The sequence below is a fragment of the Marmota flaviventris genome, chromosome 1 (assembly GCF_047511675.1).
Source record: "Marmota flaviventris isolate mMarFla1 chromosome 1, mMarFla1.hap1, whole genome shotgun sequence".
Lineage (NCBI taxonomy): Eukaryota > Metazoa > Chordata > Mammalia > Rodentia > Sciuridae > Marmota > Marmota flaviventris.
Genome location: NC_092498.1, coordinates 138,808,055 through 138,829,898, shown reverse-complemented (window position 1 = coordinate 138,829,898; position 21,844 = coordinate 138,808,055). Strand labels below are relative to the sequence as shown.

Genomic DNA, 21,844 nt, shown 5'->3' with positions numbered 1-21,844 from the left:
AATACCCCCCCCCCCCCCAAAAAAAAAGTAGCTTGTAAAATTTTGGAAAACACTTTAAAATTTCATTTCTCCAGAACCCAATATATATGAAATATATATTTTTATATATTTTCTTACTTTTTCTGTTCATATTTTATAGGTTTGAGGTCACTGCTTCACAGTAACTTACATTTTTCTGTTCATATGTTTACTGAACATTATTGTACAAGCACATTATAATTAAAAACTTTGTGGCACATGGTTCTATGATGTTTCCATGTGTGGATGTTATTGTAATAATGAATATTTTTGCACACAGTTTTGTCTGTGTTTCTTAGTACCTTCTTTAAATAGATTCTAAAGACAAATTTTATTTTTGTTTTATTGCCCACTTTGGCAAATTAAATTTTTTTAATTTGTTCTAATTAGTTATACATGACAATAGAATGCATTTTGAAACATATATAGATGGGAGTATAACTTCTCAATCTTGTGGTTGTAAATGATGAAGAGTTACAGCGGTCTATAATCATGTGCACATAGGGTAATAATATCCGATTCATTCTACTGTCATTTCTACCTCTATACCCATTCCCGTTCTCTTCACTCCCCTCTGTCTAATCCAAAGTACCTCTGTTCCCCTCCCCCCATTGTGAATTAGATTCTGAATATCAGAAAAAACATTTGGCCTTTGGTTCTTTGGGATTGGCTTATTTTGTTTAGCATGATATTCTCCAGTTCGTCCATATACCGGCAAATGCCATAATTTTATTCTTTAAGGCTGACTAATATACCATTGTGTATATATACCACAGTTTCTTTATCCATTCACATTACTTAACCTAAGACTATAGATACTTTTGAAATTTGGTAGGCTAAAAAAAATGTGGCATTTTAGTTTGATTTCCCCCATGGTACTGGGTATTGAACCTATTGGTGCTCTATCAGTGAGCTACATTTCCAGCCCCCCCCCCCCCACACACACACTTTAAAATATTTTTAGTTGTAGATGGATACAATACCTTTTAATTTTATTTGTTCATTTTTTTATGTGGTGCTGAGGCTTGAACCCAGTGCCTCACACTTGATAGGCAAGTGCTCTACAACTAAGCCACAACCCCAACCTCTCAACCCTTTTTATTTCTATATTAAGACATGTTCTTGGTAAGTTGCTAAAGCTGGCCTCAAACTTAAAATCTTCCTGGCTCAGCCTCCCAAGTAATTGGGATTGCAGGCATGTGCCACTATACCCAGCTGATTATTAATGAGAAGTTTTTTCAAGCTTCATATAGGACAACCTCTTAAGAGAGTTACATATGAGTAAAATTGTGTCTGTGAAGAATCTCTCTCTGGATTCTTGTAGAGCAAATCCTGTAATGGGAAGGCAGGTGGACTCCAGTTCTTCAGAGTCCATCTCTTCCCAGAATCTGAAATTCTGTGTGATTCCATAACTTCCATCCACAAGATCTGGCCACTTAAACTCTGTTCCATTTTTCCAGAGAGAGTGTTTAAGAACTGGCATAACTATTGAGGGACAATTTAGAGAATTCCCTATTTTGCTTATAGGTATGTACGTAAAATTTATTCTCTGCCTTCACTTACAGAATAATTAGAGGAGGTGACGATGTCAGTAGGTTTGTTTCTTTTTGAGAAGTCTTATTACTGTCAAGATCAATGGACAATGCTCTTTTTTGATTTTAGGTGATGAGACTGCTGTGTGGCAGGCCCTGACTTTGCTGGAAGAAGGGTTAACCCATAGCCCTTCCAATGCTCAATTCAAATTGCTGCTTGTTCGAATCTACTGTATGCTGGGTGCATTTGAACCGGTGGTGGATCTTTACTCCAGTCTCGATGCAAAGCATATCCAGCACGACACCATTGGGTTGGTAGTATATACTCTGAATAATGAGTAGCCAGCTATAACAGGGTGAGGCATGGGACTCTCATTTCTAGTCTTTTGCAATACATTCGTTTGTGATGTTAAGTAAACATTTATTATGACCCATTGCAAACATAATGAGTTTATATATGGCTTAGTAATTTTTAAAATTGGCAGTTTTGAAATGTCAAGAAGAAAGTTTTCCCCAGATACGGCAACCAGCTATGTACTTTTCCTTTTTTAAAAAAAAAAATTAATTTATTTTTTAAATTTGTATTTACTGTTCTTTCTCTTTTTGGGGGGATGGGGGTGGGGATGAGGTACTGGGGATTGAACTCGAGGGCAATCAACCACTGAGCCACATCCCCGGCCCTATTTTGTATTTTATTTAGAGATACGGTCTCAGTGAGTTGCTTAAGGCCTAGCTAAGTTGCTGAGGCTGGCTTTGAACTCACGATCAGCCTCCCTCGCCCGGCTATCTTTTTATTTTCTTGATTTCCGTAGTTCTAGGGATTGAGCCTGGAACTTCAAACGTACTAAGTACATGTTTTACCACTGAGCCATACTTCCAGCCAACCAGCTGTATATTTTGAGCCTTTATTCTTAGCACACATTGTTTTGAAGTCTTTTCTTCATGTGTACTTCATTTGTTGATCTGAGACATCCTTTTGAATTTGTGTTTTGGCTATTCTTTTTTTTTTTTTTTTAATTTTTTTTTTCCAAGAGAGAGAGAATGAATTTTTTAATATTTATTTTTTTTAGTTTTTTGGCAGACACAACATCCCTGCCTGTATGCGGTGCTGAGGATCGAGCCCGGGCCACACGCATGCGAGGCGAGCGTGCCACCGCTTGAGCCACATCCCCAGCCCATATGTTTTGGCTATTCTTTGTGATTACATAAGGGCATTTTTTTAATCTCCTCTGGTGCTGTTTTAGGAAGACTGCATTATGTGCATTATTACACCTTTTATGTTTCATTGCCAGAGTCTAAAGAAAGCATGACGTAGAACTTTTATCCTCCTAAAAAAACTGAATGAACTTTATTCTTTATTGATTAGGCTATTTTAAATGGCAGGATTTTTAATTTTTCCTTATGCTTTACTATTTCTTTGGCATAGTAATTTGAGATATAGCATCTGATACTAGAGGTGGGTAAGTATAACATGTATTTTTTTCTTCTTTTCTTCCAACCTAGTTATCTTTTGACTCGATACGCCGAATCTCTAGGTCAGTATGCTGCTGCATCCCAATCCTGTAATTTCGCACTCAGGTTTTTCCACTCCAACCAGAAAGATGTAAGTGAAAAGCCTTTTCCTTTTTTCTTTATGGTCTTGACTACTGACTGTACATGATTGAGTCACAAGTGCCATGTTAAGGAGCACCATGCTCTACTGGCAAATGCTCTTATACTGTAGCTTACTGTTCAAGGCTCTTAGCTTGAGATAGAGCTGTTTATGTTTATTGGAATGTGGGTGTGTTTAATAGGATCCTTGGAAAGTTGGCATTTAACACTGGGTTTTAATAGACTAAGAAGTGTTATACCTCTTAGAACTGTCTTTGGATATCTAAGAACTTTCCAAGGAAGTAAGAAATAGCCCATAAGAATTTATAGCCTGCAGTGCCATGTAAGAATCTATGATGGGGTTAGGGATATAGCTCAGTTGGTAGAGTACTTGCTTTGCATGCACAAGGCCCTGGGTTCAATCCCCAGCATCACACACACACACACACACACACAAAAACCACTCTGCCACCTTCCTTTCTTTCTTTCTTTCTTTCTTTAATATTTATTTTTAGATGTTGATAAACCTTTATTTTATTCATTTATATGTGGTGCTGAGAAACAAACCCAGTGCCCCACACATGCTAGGCAAGTGCTCTACCACTGAGTCACAACCTTAGCTCTGCCACCTTTATTTCTGAATAAATAAATAAATTTTATTTTTATTTATTGACCAGTTGAAGAACATTTCAAGAAACTTAGGTCAATTGTATGTTTTTTCAGTAGCCATAAATGTGCCATAACTAAAGGATGGGATTTGCACCATATTTTTCACTGCAAATGGATTGGGGCTCCACTTGTTGAAGCAGAATTTTATGTGGAAAAACCATATGGTCACTACTCAGTTGATCAATCTTGCAAAACTACCTAAGAGAAATATGGAAAGAGAAAGTTGTTCTTAGGGTGGTCACTACTTACTTGGTTCTCACATGATTTGCAGACTCATTGCCTGGAACCTAGCTGGGCAGATACCTGCCCCGAGCTTTATTGTCATGGTCTATCAGCAACTAAGGAACCTGACAAGGAAATTGTAACCTGGGGTTCTTCTTGGCAAACACTCTTAAGGATTTAAAACAAACAAATCTGTTTGGTAAATGTTAATGTATTTTCCATATAATTCTTCAAGGATATATTAAATAGGAAGCAGGACAGAAACATGTCTGAACAATTGGAATATAGGTTTGTTGTTCTTAGCATCTGGTAATATGTTCTAACAAGGTTATGGCATGGCCTAGAGGGCTGTAATAGCAAAGGACAGTTCTGAGAATGTGGATGGAGGGTTCTCTGCTTAGCTGTTGAACTGTGCACCATATTAATTGGCTTTTTTAGCCTGTCTTTGTCCTGTGATTGACATTGCTATTCAGACCTTATTTTGTGACATAGCTTCTGATCAGGAAGAGAGGGAAATGGCTTTCAGCAACTGAACACATTACTTAGAGTGTGCTGGCCAGGCTTAGAGGTTGAAAGAGCATCTCTAGGGCCCTAGGCTTTTAAATCGTCAAGAGTGAGTTTTCACTGTGTATTCACGTATATCTGCTTGCTCTTCTCTGTTTTTAAGGGATTTCATTAACTCAAAATCAACTGAAATTATTTCCTCAAATTGATCATTATTGTAGCTGTAATTTATTTACCAGGAGAAGGATAACGACACCTGATTTACTAAAGAATTCTTTTCAAAATTTTGTTTCTCAACTAGCTTTAAGGTAGTGGGAAGAAGTAAGGGAATCCTTAAAGCCCAATATCTGGTTTTTCTATTGTTTTAATCAACTATGCATTCTTGAAGAATCATTATTCATAAAGATTTGGACAATAAAGAAAGGCACACTATTTTATACTGATAGAAATTAGGCTTTAGTTTTTTCTAACCATTGTGTGTGAAGAATTGCTTCTGGGGAAAAAAACAACCCCAAAATAAAAATGTACAGTATTGTAATAAAGGGAAATAATGTTCCCAGGAGCAGTTTGAGGGGTGTCTTCTCCTCAGTGTTTTTAGTGTCTTTTTTGATGCTTGGTCTTTTTTTGATGGTTGTGTGTAGGAGTGACTAATTGATCTGGGACTGGGACACTTTGTCAGTTTGTAATGGAGCTAATGTATCATAATATTCAAGTAGCGATCTTAAGGGATCCTGGAGAAAAAAGGGAAGCTCAGTACACAAGAAAAATGTGCCTCTGTCTTGATGCCCTGTCACCAAACAAGGGAACAGTAGCGTCTCCTAAAAGAATCTAAGGCTGCCTGTGATTGTAGTGTCACACTGCGTGCGTTAAACCTTCTCATAGAATTAGAAATGTTTCACTTCAGAGCCAAAGATCCATGCTCAACAGCTTTTATTCTTGATAGTTTTGGGGATCCCCAAATGCCTTTTTTGGGGGGTGACTGATGTTTTACTTCCCAACTATTTCTTTGAAAGAACACTTATTCCTTGAATGGGAAATCCCGGGTTCTCAGGAAGGTTTTGTGCTGTGGGACTGAAAGTTGAATTTGGAAGGTCTGCACAAGGATTTTCTTTTTAGATATGTCGTTTGGCTACTGTCATCTTACTTTGGAATAGATTCTTTTTACAATATGAAAATCAGTGCTAGATTTTCCTATCTCCTAACATTCTTTAAATGTTTGTACTACTTTAAAAATCTTACTTTAAGATGTCTATCTTAGGTAATGATGATTGTAAGTTTCAGGTCTAATGTTCTAATTTGCTAGTTTTTACAGTGACCAGGGTTCATTTCAGGCATCCATATGGGATCTAAATATACCCATTTGTACATAAGCTAGTAGAAATAGGTACAGATGACATACACCATTCAAAAGTCTTGAAGTGCCTGTGGCCTCCAGTTTTCCCTGTTGTCTCTCAAAGATTATTGGTTGTGCCCTGGCCCAGATCTAGCCTTGCACTGGTGCTTCACTGTGATGTTTGAGGAGGACTGTAACTGTGTCCACCTTCTTGGTTTGTTGAAGACTATTTCTTTCTCACTGCTTTTTTGAAAGTTTTTTTCTTAAAGTGCTATTCCATGGACTACTCAGTAAGTTCTCTGCCTTAATTATAGCATATTTTAGAACTGGAATTTATAAAGTTGTTTGGAATTACCAAAGTCATATATCTATCCTAATAACTTACTAAATTATATGTTTCCATTTTTTTAAGCTGTAAGTTCCTATCGCAAGGGCTGATAGTAAACCTTGATGTGTTTTCTCAGCCAAAGTGCCATAGGATAGGCATATGTGATTAGTGTCCTGGCCTCTTCTTGATGGGGCATATCACTGTCCTTAATCAAGCTAAAAGGTACACTCAAGCTTTTTTGGATAGTCCTTCTTTAAACCTGCAGGATCACAAGTAATCTTTTTAATTTTCTTGTGTCCGTCCGTCTTTAATTTCTCCAGATACTGCAGGCAAACAGCTCGCCGAGGTGTCCCATGGGGGTTTAAAAGCCGCATCGAATGCAGTTGAATTAGCGCCCGTGGCGCAATCCCGCGGCCTGAAATGAACCCTGCGAGGCTGTGTATCAGAGGGTATGTTGTTGACTATTGGCCTATTTTCCTACTGGGCAAATTTCTCAGTCATAATAGAGATGGGGGCAGAGCTGACTGAGTTTTGTGTAAAAAGACTGACTTTTCTAGGAAGAATCTTTATTTGGACACACATCAGCTTTGAGCTTAATGCTTTCCTTGACCCTAAGGTTTGATCTTCTGTTCTTCATTCCTATTGGCATAGGCCTACACTTCTGAAATGTTCTTGCCTGAGATTTTCTTCTGTTATGCCAGGATTTCCGTTTAGAATTCTTTATCTTGCCTCTGTTTTGTAAACATTTCATCTATATATATGCTTTAATCTACAGTTAAAACACGTACTAAATGTTTCCTTCACTTGTCTATGGAAGTTTCTAGAAGAGGTCTTAGGTAGTTCAGATGGACAAACTTGTTCTTGAAGTTGTTCTGTCCTCAGAATTGATTATAACATTAACTTTTATGAGTCTTTGGTGTCTTTTTTCTATTCTGGTGTAATACATATATGTCCTATGTGTGTGGTACATTATGCAGAAAGAAACAAAACCAAGGAGTAACCTTTTTGGATACGTGGAGGTGGTTCCATTATTCTGGCATCTTCGGAACCTTTATATAAAACAGCTGGTCTTGGAAGCAGAAAAACATGGAGTAATATCCCTTCCAGAATGGCACTAAGCAAATTTTTGATTGATGTGGCCTCACAAAACCTCCAGTCCTATTGCATTGAGAGATATGACTGACAAGAGAAGGTCTGTGGGGTGGTAGTGGCAGTTGGGCGTTGTGAATAGTAATATTAGTGAAGAACACATTTGACTCTGGTTCAGAAAGGAAGAAAAGTAACATTATAAAGAACTGATATTCTGTACTTGATAATAGAAACTTTTAAAGATTGGATTCAAAGCTTTTCTTAATTTTAGCTTGAATATTTTGTTTTGGCTGGCACGGTTTGCTTACAGTGTCTGACCTGTGAAATATTTATACCAAGATGATGTCTTTCCTTCCCAGACCTCAGAATATATTATTCAAGCTTACAAATATGGTGCATTTGAGAAGATCCCAGAGTTTATCGCTTTTAGGAACAGGCTGAATAATTCTCTTCATTTTGCACAAGTCCGTACTGAACGGATGCTGTTGGACCTTCTACTTGAAGCAAATATGTAAGTATTACACAAAAGGAAAAAAAAAAAAAAAACCCAAATGAAGGGATTAAATCAGATTCTAAAAGCCATTAATGCACTCATGGTGTCATTACCAGGCTTAGGATAAGGAAAAAACAGGGGGAATGAAAGAAAAGGGGTGGGAACAGAGAAAACAGAACTTTGGCCTGACATAAAGAATGGTAGAGCCGCAGTGGCACACAACTGTAACCCAGAAGCTTGGGAGAATGAGGTAGAAGGATCGTGAGTTCAAAGCCAGCCTCAGCAACTTAGCAAGGCCCTGTCTCTAAATAAAATACAAAATAGGACTGAGGATGTGGCATAGTGGTTGAGTGCACCTGAGTTCAATCCCTGGCACCACCCCCACCCCCCCATAAATAAAAAAGAATTATAGAGAATTGCCAGCACCATCTCAGATCCTCTGCAGGAGTCATTTTATACATGCTCATTCTCTTGATCCATATTATGCTTACAAGTTTCCCTTTGTACTACAAATGGGATTTCAGGAGTTAATGCTGATTCATTACTTTGTTTGACCTTCTCTTGTCATGGAGTAAGTCGGCATGATTTTTTACTTGGTTGTATATCACCTTATATGAACCCTTATTTCTTAGAATAATTTTTTCTTCCTTTCTTTCTTGTAAAACAATTTGAAAACATTTTCATGACTATTTTCCTATTGAAATAAATTCTATATATCGCAGATCAACCAGCCTAGCAGAAAGTATAAAGTCAATGAATCTTAGGCCAGAAGAAGATGACATTCCATGGGAAGATTTGCGAGATAACAGAGATTTAAATGTTTTCTTCAGCTGGGATCCAAAAGACAGGTAACTGAAATTTAACTCCAAGCCATTTCTCTGTCTCTCTTTCTTTTTTGGTACCTGGGATTGAACTCAGGGGCACTTGACCACTGAGCCACACCCAGCCCTTTTTTCTATTTTATTTAGAAACAGGGTCTCACTGAGTTGTTGAGCTACCTCAATTTTTTGCTGAGGCTGCATTTGAACTTATGATCTTTCTGACTCATCCTCCCGAGCTGATGGAATTACAGGAGTGAACCACCACTCCTGGCCAAGCCATTTATTTCTAAAGGATTAGGATGAATCCAGTTGGGTATGGTGGTGCTTGCCTGTAGCCTATAGTTATTTAGGAGGCTGAGGCAGAAGGATCGCAAGTTTAAGGTCATACTGGGCAATTTCAAGAGACCATATCTCAAAATAAAAAGGGCTGGACATGCATCTCAGTAGTAGCGTATTTGCCTAACATGTGTGAGGCCCTGGGTTCAATCCCTAGCACTGGATGGGTGGGAAGAATTAGGTTTAATCTGATAGTTGTTTAGAAAAATCTCCTCTTTTACACAAATATAAAATAATATGTTTGTTGTTGGGATAAGAAAATATAGTTAAGCCAGAAGAAGAAAATACGTCTCACCCGTTTGCTACTTCATAGCATATATGAGAATGAATTTTAAATGGATTAAAGATTATATGCCAGAACTCATTAGAAATTCTAGAAGATAGAAAATATTTTTAAGTGGGTAGGAAAAACCTTTCTTAACATATAAACGGTGGAAATGTAAACATAAAGGATTTAACTTATATAAGTAAAAATGGCAAGCTTGTTACATTCTAAAAATTTATGGTAAATAAATTGGTAAATTTGTTTGTGTGTGATGTACACACACGTTATATATATTTATACATATACCTTTTTTTTAGTACTGACGATGAAACCTGGAGTCTTACATGCGCTAGGCAAGTGCTGTACCACTGAGCTATGTCCTTAGGCCCTGATTTTTTCATTTATGTTAATACCCCTGATCTGTATAGAGAAAAATACATGCTCACCCCCTGCCACCCTTCTTCAGTAATTGAACTCTGGGGTATTCTACCACTGATGCATATCCACGTCCTTCTTAAATTAAAAAAAAAAAAAATGACAGTTTTGCTAAATTGGCCTTGAACTTTCAATTCTTTACCTCAGACTCCTGAGTCATTGGGTTTATAGTGGTGCACCACCACACCTGGCTGAGGACTCTTAATAGATCAGTAGAGAAGATAACTAAGAAACAGTGTGGGTAGAGGGTGTAACAAGAAGTTCAAAGAAATGCATTTTCAGTGATTAAGATTTTATTTCTAACAAAAAGGATTGGTGGTTATGTGGAATGATGCTTGTTATTATGTATTTATGTTGTGGCACAATTTTATAGAGCCTTCATGTAGGGAATTCTGGTGATACATAACAAGATTTGAAATGCCACATATGGTCTGCTAAGCAGATCTGCTTCTGGGGAAGTTGAGCTTTAAGGAAGTAAGTGGACAACTTGCAAGTGTGTATATATTAGATAGTTTTGCAAATACTATGACTCATAGGTTGCCAAAATCACATTGGGTGATTTGCTAGAATGATTACAGGGGCTTAGGTTTATTATAGCAAAAGAATAGATGATGGGAACAGCAAGGAAAGAGGAGTAGGCAGAGTATGGAGACTTCCATACACAGATTTCCACTGTGTGTTCTCTCTTTTAAAATTTTTTTTTTTTAGTTATCGACAGACCTTAATTATATTTATTTATATGTGGTGCTGAGAATCAAACCCAGCGCCTCACACATGCCAGGCAAGTGCAATACCACTGAGCCACAGCCCCAACCACCACTGTGTTCTCTTTTATGAAGGAACACAATGAGTGCACTCTTTCTTCAGCAGGGAAAAATGCTGTAACATGTGCTGTGTTTCTATGCCTACCATTTTTATCCGCTGGTTCATGTGTCCATGAACTCTTTGTCCAGCATGTACCAAAATCCTAGATTCTCAGAGGAAACAAGTTGTTCACTGTAAACTATATGGTTTCTACAAACAGTCTGGATATAGTAAGTCATTCTTATTTTTTTGCTTTTAATTTTTTTATAATGTTGTATTTTTCATAGCTTTATTTTATTTGTTTATTTTTATGTGGTGCTAAGGATGAATCCTAGTGCCTCACACATGCTAGGCAAGTTCTCTGCCCTGGCCCACATAAATATTATTTTTAAGTGCAAACATAGATATTTCGATATTGTTGGGAATTAAATGCAGGGCCTTCCATGTGCTAACCACACACTCAAGATATATGTATAAATATATATAAAACGTGTGTGTACATCACACACAAACAAATTTACGATTTATTTACCATAAATTTTTAGAATGTAACAAGCTTGCATTACTTACATTTCAATGCATTCTACCATTGAAATTCACTTTTGCAATACAGATGTATAAAAATGTACTTCAGTTACATTTTTATACATCTGTATTGCAAAAGTCTGAATGGATATATACCAAACTTGTTAATACTCTGGGTATTTGGTTATCAGGGCACTTTTCCTTCCCAATTTTTACTTTTCTGTCATTTGAATTGGTGGGCGGGGGTGGGGTGGGCAACTGGGGATTGAACCCAGTGGTGCTTAACTGCTGAGCCACATCCCCAGCCCGTTTTTTTTTTTTTTATTTTGAGATAGGGTCTCCCTGAGTTGCTTAGGGCCTTGCTACACTGCTGAGGCTGGCCTCAAACTTGGGATCCTCTTGCCTCAGCTGCCAGAGCTGCTGGGATTACAGGTGTGTGCCATCACCTCCAGCTGTCAAACTTTTTGTATCATGTAGTACTTTAATTATCAGAGAAAAAAGTCCTGGGGAAATTAAGTTAGGAAAGTTACCATGCCCATTTTATTGATAGTGAAATGGGGATTCAGAAGATTTTTGGCTTTAAGATCATCCAAATACTAAGTGAAAATTGGAACCATTCAGCAGTATCTTGACTGGTAAAAGTGAATGTTGAAAGCTTTGAAGGCAACAGATTGAATAAAATGGATGGTCTGAGGATGTTTTTGTTTAAGGGATGTTTCTGAAGAACATAAGAAACTTTCCTTGGAGGAGGAGACCATGTGGCTAAGAATACGTTCCTTAACATTGAGGCTGATCAGTGGCCTTCCAAGTCTTAACCACCCTGTGGAGCCAAAGAACTCTGAGAAGACTGCGGAGAATGGTGTATCCTCTCCCATTGATATTCTTCGTTTGCTCCTTCAACAGCTAGAGGTGGCCGTGGAGACAGGAAAGCGATTTATTGAAAAGGAAATTCAGGTATCATATATTTAATTTGTCATTAAAGCTTCAATGATTATATTTATGATTGTCATTTAATTAGGACTTTGGGGTTGACCAAATAGTATAGAATCCGCCCCCCCCCCCCCCAATTTATGGCATCTGGAGTAAAAAGAGGAATATTATAGATGGAAAAGAAATTGCAGAGGCTTTCCCAATACCCAGGCTGGATAATGAAGAAAAGCATAATAATTTTTTGTGTGGGTGATGATAAATTTCTAATAGCTATCAACAGATTCATATGGCATTTCTGTTTTTACTATAATGCTTACAAAGTAGTTTGTTGATTGATGGTTTTTCATTAAATCACCGAAATATTTATTTATTTATTAGTTTTAGGTGGACACAATTGTGGTGCTGAGAATTGAACCTCACGCGTGCTAGGCAAGCACACTACCACTTAAGCCATATCCCCAGCCCTTGTTTTTCTTTTTTTTTTTTAAATTGTGGTGCTGGGGATTGAACCCAGGGCCTTGTGAACGCGAGGCAAGCACTCTACCAACTGAGCTATATCCCTAGCCCCAAAATAAGTTTTATCCAGTAGTTAACAAAGCTTTGTTTTCTTCTTTTGAATTTATTAAAGGATATTATTTTTCCTCTTTCCAGTATCCTTTCCTTGGTCCTGTACCTACCAGAATGGGTGGATTCTTTAACTCTGGCTGTTCTCAATGCCAGATAAGTTCTTTTTATCTTGTTAATGATATTTATGAGCTGGATACCAATGGTTTAGGTAAGTAAATATTTTCTTGCATGTGAATTTCCTGGGTTTTTGTCATTGTAAACTCAGTAAATGCAATGAAACATCTATAACCTCAGATACTTAGCAATATGGAGTAGATGAAAGCTGGAAGCTGCTCTGGCAATGTCTGGTTTAGTGTTCAAGAGGGCACATTCACAGATTTCAAAGTAATGTTTTAGAATCCTGATTTTTTTTTCCCCATATTTAAAGGGACTTGTTACGTCCAACAGTTGACTTATTGAAAGATTATTGAATTTTAGATTTTTTTTTTTTTTTTTTTTTTTGGATACTGGGGATTGCCCAGAGGTGCTTAACTACTGAAACACACATCCCCAGCACCAAAAGTATTTTATTTTGATACAGGGTCTCGCTGAGTTGCTTGGGTTCTCACTATGCTGCTAAGGCTAGCTTTGAACTCAACAGTCTTCCTGCCTCGGCCTCCTGAGCCACTGGGATTACAGGCATGCACTACCGTACCTAGCTTTAGATTGAATTGGATTTAAAAATTAAGTTCCAAGTTTTGTGGATAAATTCCCAAGCTTTCAACCCAATGAGAATCACAAATATTTCTCTTTTTCAAAATCATAAAGTTTATAGATCCTATCATTTACAAGAATTTTTAAGCACTCGGGGCAGGTTTCAAGTCCTCAAAGAGAATTTCAGGTAGTACCTATGGTGGAAAGGTGATTAAATGCTCCCCTACCCTTTTAAATTTGTCTATTTTAATTATGTACATATGACAGCAGAATGCAGTTTGATTCTTTGTACACAATTGCAGCACAGCTTTTTATTTCTCTGATTGTACAGGATGTAGCATCGTATCATATGTGCAGTCATACATGTACCTAGAGTAATAATGTCCATCATATTCCACCATCTTTCCTGCCCCTATACTTCTCCGCTATCCTCCTCTCCCCCCTCCTTGCCCAATCAAAGTTACTTCTATTTTCCCATGGGCTCCCGCTTCTCTTCTTCTTTTTTTTTTTTTTTTTTTATTTTTATTTATTTATTTATTTATTGGTGGGGGCGCTGGGGTTTGAACCCAGGGCTTTGTATGCGCAAGGCAAGCACTCTACCAACTGAGCTATATCATCAGCCTTAGATTCGTAAGTTCTTAAGAGGAAAAAAATAATTCTTACTGTGTGTTGTTTACAGGTATTGACTATGCTTTTTATGTTAATAAGAAAATGAAAGTTTTTAATTTTTATCTTTCAATTTCAGAAGATACAGTGGAGATACAGGAGCGAATAGAGAATAGTCTTAAGTCTTTACTAGAACAGTTAAAGGGTGAGTTTTTTTGTTTTGTTTTGTTTGTTTGTTTGTTTTTGCGGTGCTGGGGACTGAATCTAGGACCTTGTGCATTTTGAGTGAGGAAGCACTCATGTCCCCAGTCCGGAGGGTGAGTATTCTTACTGTAGATTTTTGTATGTGGTTGTTTGGCAGTAGCTCAATTTTTATATATATAAACTTGAAGTAGGATTTGAAAATAATGATGCATATTTTTAGAATTTTTAAAAACCAGTTCTTTAGTATTAAAAGTTAATTTTTTATTACAAAAGTATTAGATACCTATTATAAACTGGTACACAAGTGAGTAAGGTCTTTTTTCCTTTGCCAGGCAATTGTCCAGACTTTTTAATGCTTTGGAGTCAATATTCATAGATGCCACCTACAGCCATTCATATGTATGTGAAAATACATAGTAGTAATTTCTTTTAAGATATGAAAAGGTATATATAACACAGGTTTGTTCCTTTGCACACCTGCAGTTCCCACCCCCCTTCCCTTTTTTTGGGGGGGAGGGGTTAATACTGGGGATTGAAACCAGGGACGCAGGGGCACTTCACACTCAGCCATATCCCCATGTCTTTTTATTTTGAGTCAGTGTCTCAATAATTTGGCTGAGGCTGGCTTTGAACTTAAGCTTCTCCTGCCTTAGCTTCCTGAGTGGCTGGGATTAAAGGATGCACCACGATACACAGATAATGTAGGCTTTTTTGATTTTATTTTTGTTAATTTTCCTGGATACCTATGTAAATCTATATGTCTATCTATCTGTTCATATTTTTTTTTAAAGAGAGAATTTTTTAATATTCATTTTTTAGTTTTCGGTGGACACAACATCTTTGATTGTATGTGGTGCTGAGGATCGAACCTGGGCCGCACGCATGCCAGGCGAAAATATTATTTTGAATTCTGTACAGCCATAGTAAATATGACTTTTAGAGGCTTAAAATAGTTATTCTCTAGTTTTTGGTTCACTGTGGTTAAAAAAAAAAGTTTCTGAACTAAGCTTTTTATATTTGCTTATTTTCTATTAGATTATATAGATTGTGTTCCTGAAAATAGCATTGAAACAAAAGGCGAATAAAACCATAAAAATATCTTTTTGTCTTCAGATGTCTTCAGTAGATGTAAAGGTGACCTCTTAGAAGTTAAAGATGGTAACTTGAAAACACATCCTACCCGTTTAGAAAATCTTGTCTTCTTTGTTGAGGTAAGTTTTTGTTCTCTTCCACAATGAACAGGTAACAGGCACCATATTCCTGCAATTAATTAATTAATTAAATATAATTTTGAGGGGTGGAGACTGGGAAGTGAACCCAGTGGTGCTTTATTTATTGAGGTATATCACCAGATACCCATTCCCCCAGTTTTGAGACAAGGTGTCCCTAATTTGCCTAGATAGGTCTCTTACTTTAAATTTTCTGCCTCAGCTTCCTGAGTCTCTGGGATTACAGGCGCACACCACTGCACCCATCCTATACTTACAATTTAACCTCCGTAATCCTGCTTTGTTTGTTTGTTTTGGTACCCCAGATTGAACTCAGGGGCACTTAACTACTGAACTACATCCCTGCAGCCTTATTTTGAATTTTATTTAGAGACAGGGTGGTCTCACTTTGCGTTGTGCCTTGCTTTTTGCTGAGGCTGGCTTTGAACTCATGATCCTCTTGCCTCAGCTTCACAAACTGCTGGGATTACAGGCATGTGCCACTTCCTGTAATCATGCTTTTGTTTTGTAATCCTGCTTTTGTTAATTGAAAAGCCCTTTAAATCATTTTCTAAACCATCTCCTTCCAAGAATTCTACAATGATTTCATTCATAATGCTGAGGTAAAATTTATTGGAAGTTATTTTAGTGATTTCTCAGGTTACCCGGAATCATTCCAAATCTAGCTATTTTTCTCCTTTCCATTTTCTGACTCACTCTTTGTTTTTGTTTTGGTTTGGTTTGATTTGGTTTTTTCTTTTCTTTTTATTCCCATTGTTGTTGTTTATTGGGTATTGAACCCAGGGGCGCTTAACTACTGAGCCACATCCCTAGCCCTTTTTTATAGAGATAGGGTCTCACTGAGTTGCTTAGGGCCTTACTAAGTTGCTGAGGCTGGCTTTGAACTCTTGATCTTCCTACATCAGCCTCCGAAGCCACTGGGATTATAGGTGTGTGCCACCACACCCGGCCTGACTCACTCTTTTTATTTTTATTTTTTAATATTTTTTTTAGTTGTAGTTTGACACCGTATCTTTATTTATTTTAATGTGGTGCTGATGATCGAACCCAGTTACTCACACATATGAGACAAGTACTCTACCACTGAACCACAAGCCCAGCCCATTATTTATTTATTTTTATGTGGGTGCTAAGGATTGAACCCAGTGCCTCACATGTGCTAGGCAAGTGCTCTACCCCTGAGTCCCAACCCGAGTCCCTGACTCACTCTTTGTTCTGGAGTTTAAGTTAGTTCTTTCAGCTTCTTACATTTTTTGTTATTGTTTACTAATTACTGAGATATTCTGCATTATGAAGGAGTCCAGGGTTTGATATAACCAAACTCTCTGGTTAGCTAGAGGAAAAAAGGAGGATTGCATTCACTCATAATCCATTATCTTTCCTTTAATTCTGTCACAAAGTTGTTTACTTCTCCTTCCCTACTAGTCTAATTCCCCAAAAGCAATATACTCTTGTCTGGCGACTAGCATATTAGAAGTGCCAAAGAGATAAAGCAGTAACTGCATATGCACATATATGCACACACTGCAATATAGGAGGAGATTGGTAAATAGCTAATTTAATACAATCCAGGATCTGTGCTGATCAATTTGAGGGATCTTCTCTACCACCAAACTACATTTTCAGCCCTCTTTATTTTGAGACCGGGTTTTTCTGTGTTGCTTAGGGCCTTGCTAAATTTCTGAGGCTGCCTTGGAATTTGCTGTCCACCTGTCTCAGCCTCCCAAGGGGCTGGGATTCTAGGTGTGTGCTGTCATGCCCATCTCCATATATCTTCAGTCAAAATTTGCAAGTGAAATGGTATCTTACCTGTCTGGCAAAGCATGTGGATAGAGCCATATTGTAAAGAATCTTTAGATTCAGTGCCTAGGAATTTGGACTAAGCAAAAAGGATGTTAATAGATCCCTAATTATACAGAGATGTGAAAGAAACAGAATGGAGTGGAGGATGTGGAGTTAGCTGGGAGAGCCAGAAGAAATAATAAAAAGGTAGATAGGGTATTGCAGTATTCTGAGCAGAAGAAAAAGTGCTGAATCAACATGTGACTGAAAGACTGGTGCTGCATAAAAGCCTGGATTCTATCCCCAGTTTCTCCCCAGACTGCTTTGTGCCCCCAAAGGAAGAACAAATAAAGATGTGAGAGTGAAAATAAATTCAGGGGAGAAATCGAAAGGAATTGCATAGGAATGTAGCTCAGAGATATAGCAGTTACCTAACATGTATGAGCTCCTTGTTGCATCCCCAGTAACACTCCCCCACAAAAAAAAGGATTTGCACAGAACTTCCAGTTAGAATTTCTTTTTCAATTGCCTTTAACTTCCTGATGGGATTGTAATCTTGATTGATTATTTTGCACATTTTCCACTTTCAGACTATTTCTGTTATCCTTTGGGTGTCCAGTTACTGCGAGAGTGTCTTGCGACCATACAAATTAAGTTTACAGAAAAAGAAAAAGAAGAAAAAAGAAACCAGTATCATCATGGTAATAACAGAAAAACACAAATAACAATCTAGCTACAGACTGTTTTTTCTTTTCAAAAGTTTTCTTGCATGTTTTAAGAGTCATTAGGATCTTAAAAGTTTTCATTTTCTCTGTCTTTTTTTTTTTTTTTTTTTTTTCTTCTTTTTTAAAAGAATCTTACTAGCTGGTCACTTGCTCAGGCTGATCTTGAATTTATGGATTTAAGCAGTCTTCCTGCATCAGCTTCCCAAATTGCTGGGATTATAGACACATGTCACTGTGTATGTCTTAGACTATTTCTTGAGTGAAAAGCATGAGCCACCGGGCTCTCATGTTTATATAATATATATGTGTTTGTGTGTTTATATGTGTTTAAAAATTGAAGTTTTCTGATATTTCTTTTGTTGCTATTATGGATTGAATCCAGGGACATTTTGCCACTGAGTAACATCCCTAGCTCTCTTTATTTTTAATTTTGAGACAGGGTTTCACTGAGTTGCTTAGGGCCTTGCTAAGTTACTGAGGCTGGCCTTGAACTTGCAATCATCTTGTCTCAACCTCTTGAGTTGCTACTAATTCAGGTGTGTATCACCACACCTTGCTAGATAATATATGATCTGTTCTTCGTTCAAGTTTCCTCTCGTAGAAGTATTTTTCTTAGTGTCTATACTTCCCCACTTCCCTAATACCCGATTAGAAATTAAAGTTAGGGATGCTTTATCACTAAACTAAATCCTCCACCCTTTTTATTTTTTGTTTTGAGACAGGGCCTCCGATAAGTTCCCAGGCTATCCTTGAACTTGCTATCCTACTGCCTAGGCCACCTGAATAGAATTATAGGCATGTGCCACTGCTCCTGGCCTATTGATAAGTTTTGCTCTGTTGGTTTCTTAATAATGTTATTAATCCTCAGTATAAATTAAGCAATTTAAAAAAAAATTAGTTTTCAATGGATCTTTATTTATTTGCAGTGCTGAGAATCGAACACTGTGCCTCACACATGCTAGGCAAGTACTCTACCACTGAGCCACGACCCCAGCCCAATGAAGCAATTTTTTTCTTAAATTGTCATTTTTTTTAAAGCATTCTTTTTTTTTTTTTTTTACCTTTATTTTATTTATTTATTTTCGTGTGGTGCTGAGGATCAAACCCAGCACCTTGCACATGCTAGGTGAGCGATCTACCCCTGAGCCATGACCCCAGCCCTCATCTGTTTTTTTGTTTGTTTTTTAAAGAGAGAATTTTTTTTAATATTTATTTTTTTCATTTTTCGGTGAACACAACATCTTTATTTTATTTTTATGTGGTGCTGAGGATGGAACCCAGCACCCCGCGCATGCCAGGCAAGCGCGTTACCACTTGAGCCACATACCCAGCCCCCTCATCTGTTTTTTAATGAATGATTTTTTTTTTTCCTTTTTCTCTGGGGTATTGGGATTGAACTCAGGGACTTTTAACCACTGAGCCACATCCCCAGCCTTATTTTGTATTTTATTTAGAGACAAGGTCTCACTGAGTTGTTTAGTGCCTTACCATTGCTGAGGCTGGCTTTGAACCTGCAATCCTCCTGTCTCCGTCTCCTGAGTTGCTGGGATTACAAGCATTCTGCACGCACCCAGCCTTTTCTGTTGCTTTGTTTTTAATTAAAGTAGTAATTTTTTAAGAACATCTTGAATGTTTTCTAGTTTGGCATCATGTTTAGAAAGGCTTTTCAAAATTTGTTAGCCAAATTATCTTTTGGTATTTTCTTGGCGGTCTCTTTTTTTCTTTTTGAGATTTATTGACTTATAAAGAGTTGTTCATGAATACACTTTACTTACAACCCCCCCGCCTGGCTTCAATATAACTTCAAAATGTATCTAATATCTGTTAGGACACTGTTCCCCTTCTCTGTTCTTTTTTCTAAATTTTCTTGTCTGTTGCTATCTTTTACTTTTTCTATTCAAACTTAGATTATTATGTTTCTGTTCTCCATTAACATTATTGGAAATCTTAAAGAAATTAAGAGAGGTGGTAGAGTTTCCTGGCTGGCTGTATGTTGAATGATGAAGTAATATATTTTCTAGTGGATTCTCTTCTCTCTAATTCTTTTTTTGAGTTTGCAGTTATATTGTTTGGTGGTGTATGTGTGTGTGTGTGTGTATATATATATATATACACACACACACACACACACACACACACACTCCTGTCATGGTATAGCATGCAATCAGCATACCTACATGTTGTAAGCATTGGGAATGCGTTTGATAGTATTTCATCTTTTAAAAAATGTTTCAAATCCTGTTCCCAGCCACCTGTCTTCACCAGTTTCCAAGACTATGTTTCTGGACTTCAGACTTTAATTTCTAATGCTGTGGATCATATTAAGGGACTTGAAACACATCTAATTGCACTTAAGCTTGAAGAACTTATTTTAGAGGACACTTCTTTCTCTCCGGTAAGAGATTATAGACACTCAGCAATGTTTGTTTTTTTTTTTTTTAAATATATATATATTTTTTTTCAAATGTTATCTTTATCAAAAGTACAAATCAATTTTCAGTCCATCATTTTCTTCTTATAAGACTAGCTGGGTATGGTGGTATATGCTTGTAATTACAGCTACTGCAGAGGCTGAAGCAGAAGTATCTCAAGCTCAGGCTATCCTGGGCAACCTAGTGAGACCCTGTACCAAAACAAAAAATACTGGGGATATAGTTTAGAGATACAACACTTGCAGGCTTGATATCCTGTATCCCAAAACAAAACCAACCAACAACCACCAAACCCAAAACAAAACCCAGAAAGCATTAAAAAAAAAAAAAAAGTCTTGTGAATGAAGTGCTTTGGCAGAAGTTTTCTGTTGTTGTGTTGGTTGTGGGATTCCCCACCCCTTTTATATTTTGGGGGTTATGCTTTCACCATTAAAACTAATGCTAACATTATGAATTGTTTCCTATTTTGAGTACCAGATGGAATTAGGTATACTCTTAAGATTCAAGAACAATCTCCTTAAGAATTTACATGCTGTTGAGTAGGCTGCCCTCCTTGCCACCCTAATAATTATCACCTGAAGAAAGAGATGCTAGACATCAGAAATAATTGTTACTTGATCATTAGGCTAGAATAAGCTTGCCAAAAACGGAATGAATGGAGCCAAGTATGAATCATTGTTCACAACCATTAGATGTCTCCTGATATTATTTTAGGACCGTTTCTTAAAATTCTCCTAGTTGTTAGCAAAATGCCTGTAATGTTTTGCCTTTAAAATATAGGTCTCCTCTCTCCTCCCCTTGTGCGGGGGATTAAACCCAGGGCCTCACACACAATAGGAAATTGCTCTACCACTGAAATGCATGTACCTTCAGCCTCTAAAATAGGGATTTATTTAATAAAATATATGGATTCTTTCTGGTCAATGTTAATTCACTCACCTGGAGTCAGCTTAGGATTTTGGTAGGAACCAGAAGGGCAGTGATAAAGCAATCTGTTTCTAGTCAGCTGCTCTAACAATGAAATTCTGATCTTAGATAATGTTTTCATCTAGTAGGTGTCTGACTTAAATCTTTGCTGATGAGAGAACTCATCCAGTAATCTGAGATGACTGTCGGCCTAGTTTCAGACGCCCACACAGACCTTCCTAGGGGAGAGAATGAATGGAATCTTGCTTGGTATACCAACCTTAAAAGAGTATAAGCTTCTCTTTTGTAAAGTTTAAACATGTTAGAGCTTTGAACGTTGTGCTTACTGTGGGAAGGAGCCCAGAGCTTTTGACATACCAAAGACTGATTAGAGAAAGCAGTCTTGTTCACAATGAAATGAATGAGTGAGACAATTTTATTGGAGTGGGTACTTTTGTGAAGAGTGATTAATTTTCACCAGGCACATGGAAATGGAGGAAAGTCATCCCAGGCAAAGGCACAGAGGTGGAAAATGAAATATATTTGGCACTGTGAGTCAGTTGGCAGGGGCATAGAATATGGCGTGTGGGAAGGACTGTTAATTGCATGGTGACAGACATAGTAGCCCTGCTGATTTATGACCACTGAGTTGTTATCTGCCTTCTTAAATGAGGACTCAATTTCAGTATTCTAGAAGTTGTCCTTAGCTTTGTAGAATAACCTTGGAAAAGTTAGTTACTCTATCTGGGCATCAATTTCTTTATCTATAAATGAAGATGATGCTAACACCTATTTCATAGGATTAT

At 37.3% G+C, this 21,844-nt stretch overlaps 1 protein-coding gene across 4 annotated transcripts in view; it reads left to right on the top strand.

The window, feature by feature from the left end:
- Positions 1-21,844, top strand: part of Naa25 (N-alpha-acetyltransferase 25, NatB auxiliary subunit) — a 76,090-nt gene that overhangs the window by 49,478 nt on the left and 4,768 nt on the right. For all 4 annotated transcript variants that reach the window (XM_071616924.1, XM_027949109.3, XM_071616921.1 and 1 more), the window contains 10 exons: positions 1,681-1,861; positions 3,054-3,153; positions 7,645-7,796; positions 8,501-8,626; positions 11,675-11,918; positions 12,546-12,669; positions 13,900-13,965; positions 15,078-15,175; positions 17,566-17,676; positions 19,949-20,095. In XM_071616924.1, the coding sequence (XP_071473025.1) occupies positions 1,681-1,861; positions 3,054-3,153; positions 7,645-7,796; positions 8,501-8,626; positions 11,675-11,918; positions 12,546-12,669; positions 13,900-13,965; positions 15,078-15,175; positions 17,566-17,676; positions 19,949-20,095 (1,349 nt within the window). The remainder of the gene's footprint in view (positions 1-1,680; positions 1,862-3,053; positions 3,154-7,644; positions 7,797-8,500; positions 8,627-11,674; positions 11,919-12,545; positions 12,670-13,899; positions 13,966-15,077; positions 15,176-17,565; positions 17,677-19,948; positions 20,096-21,844) is intronic.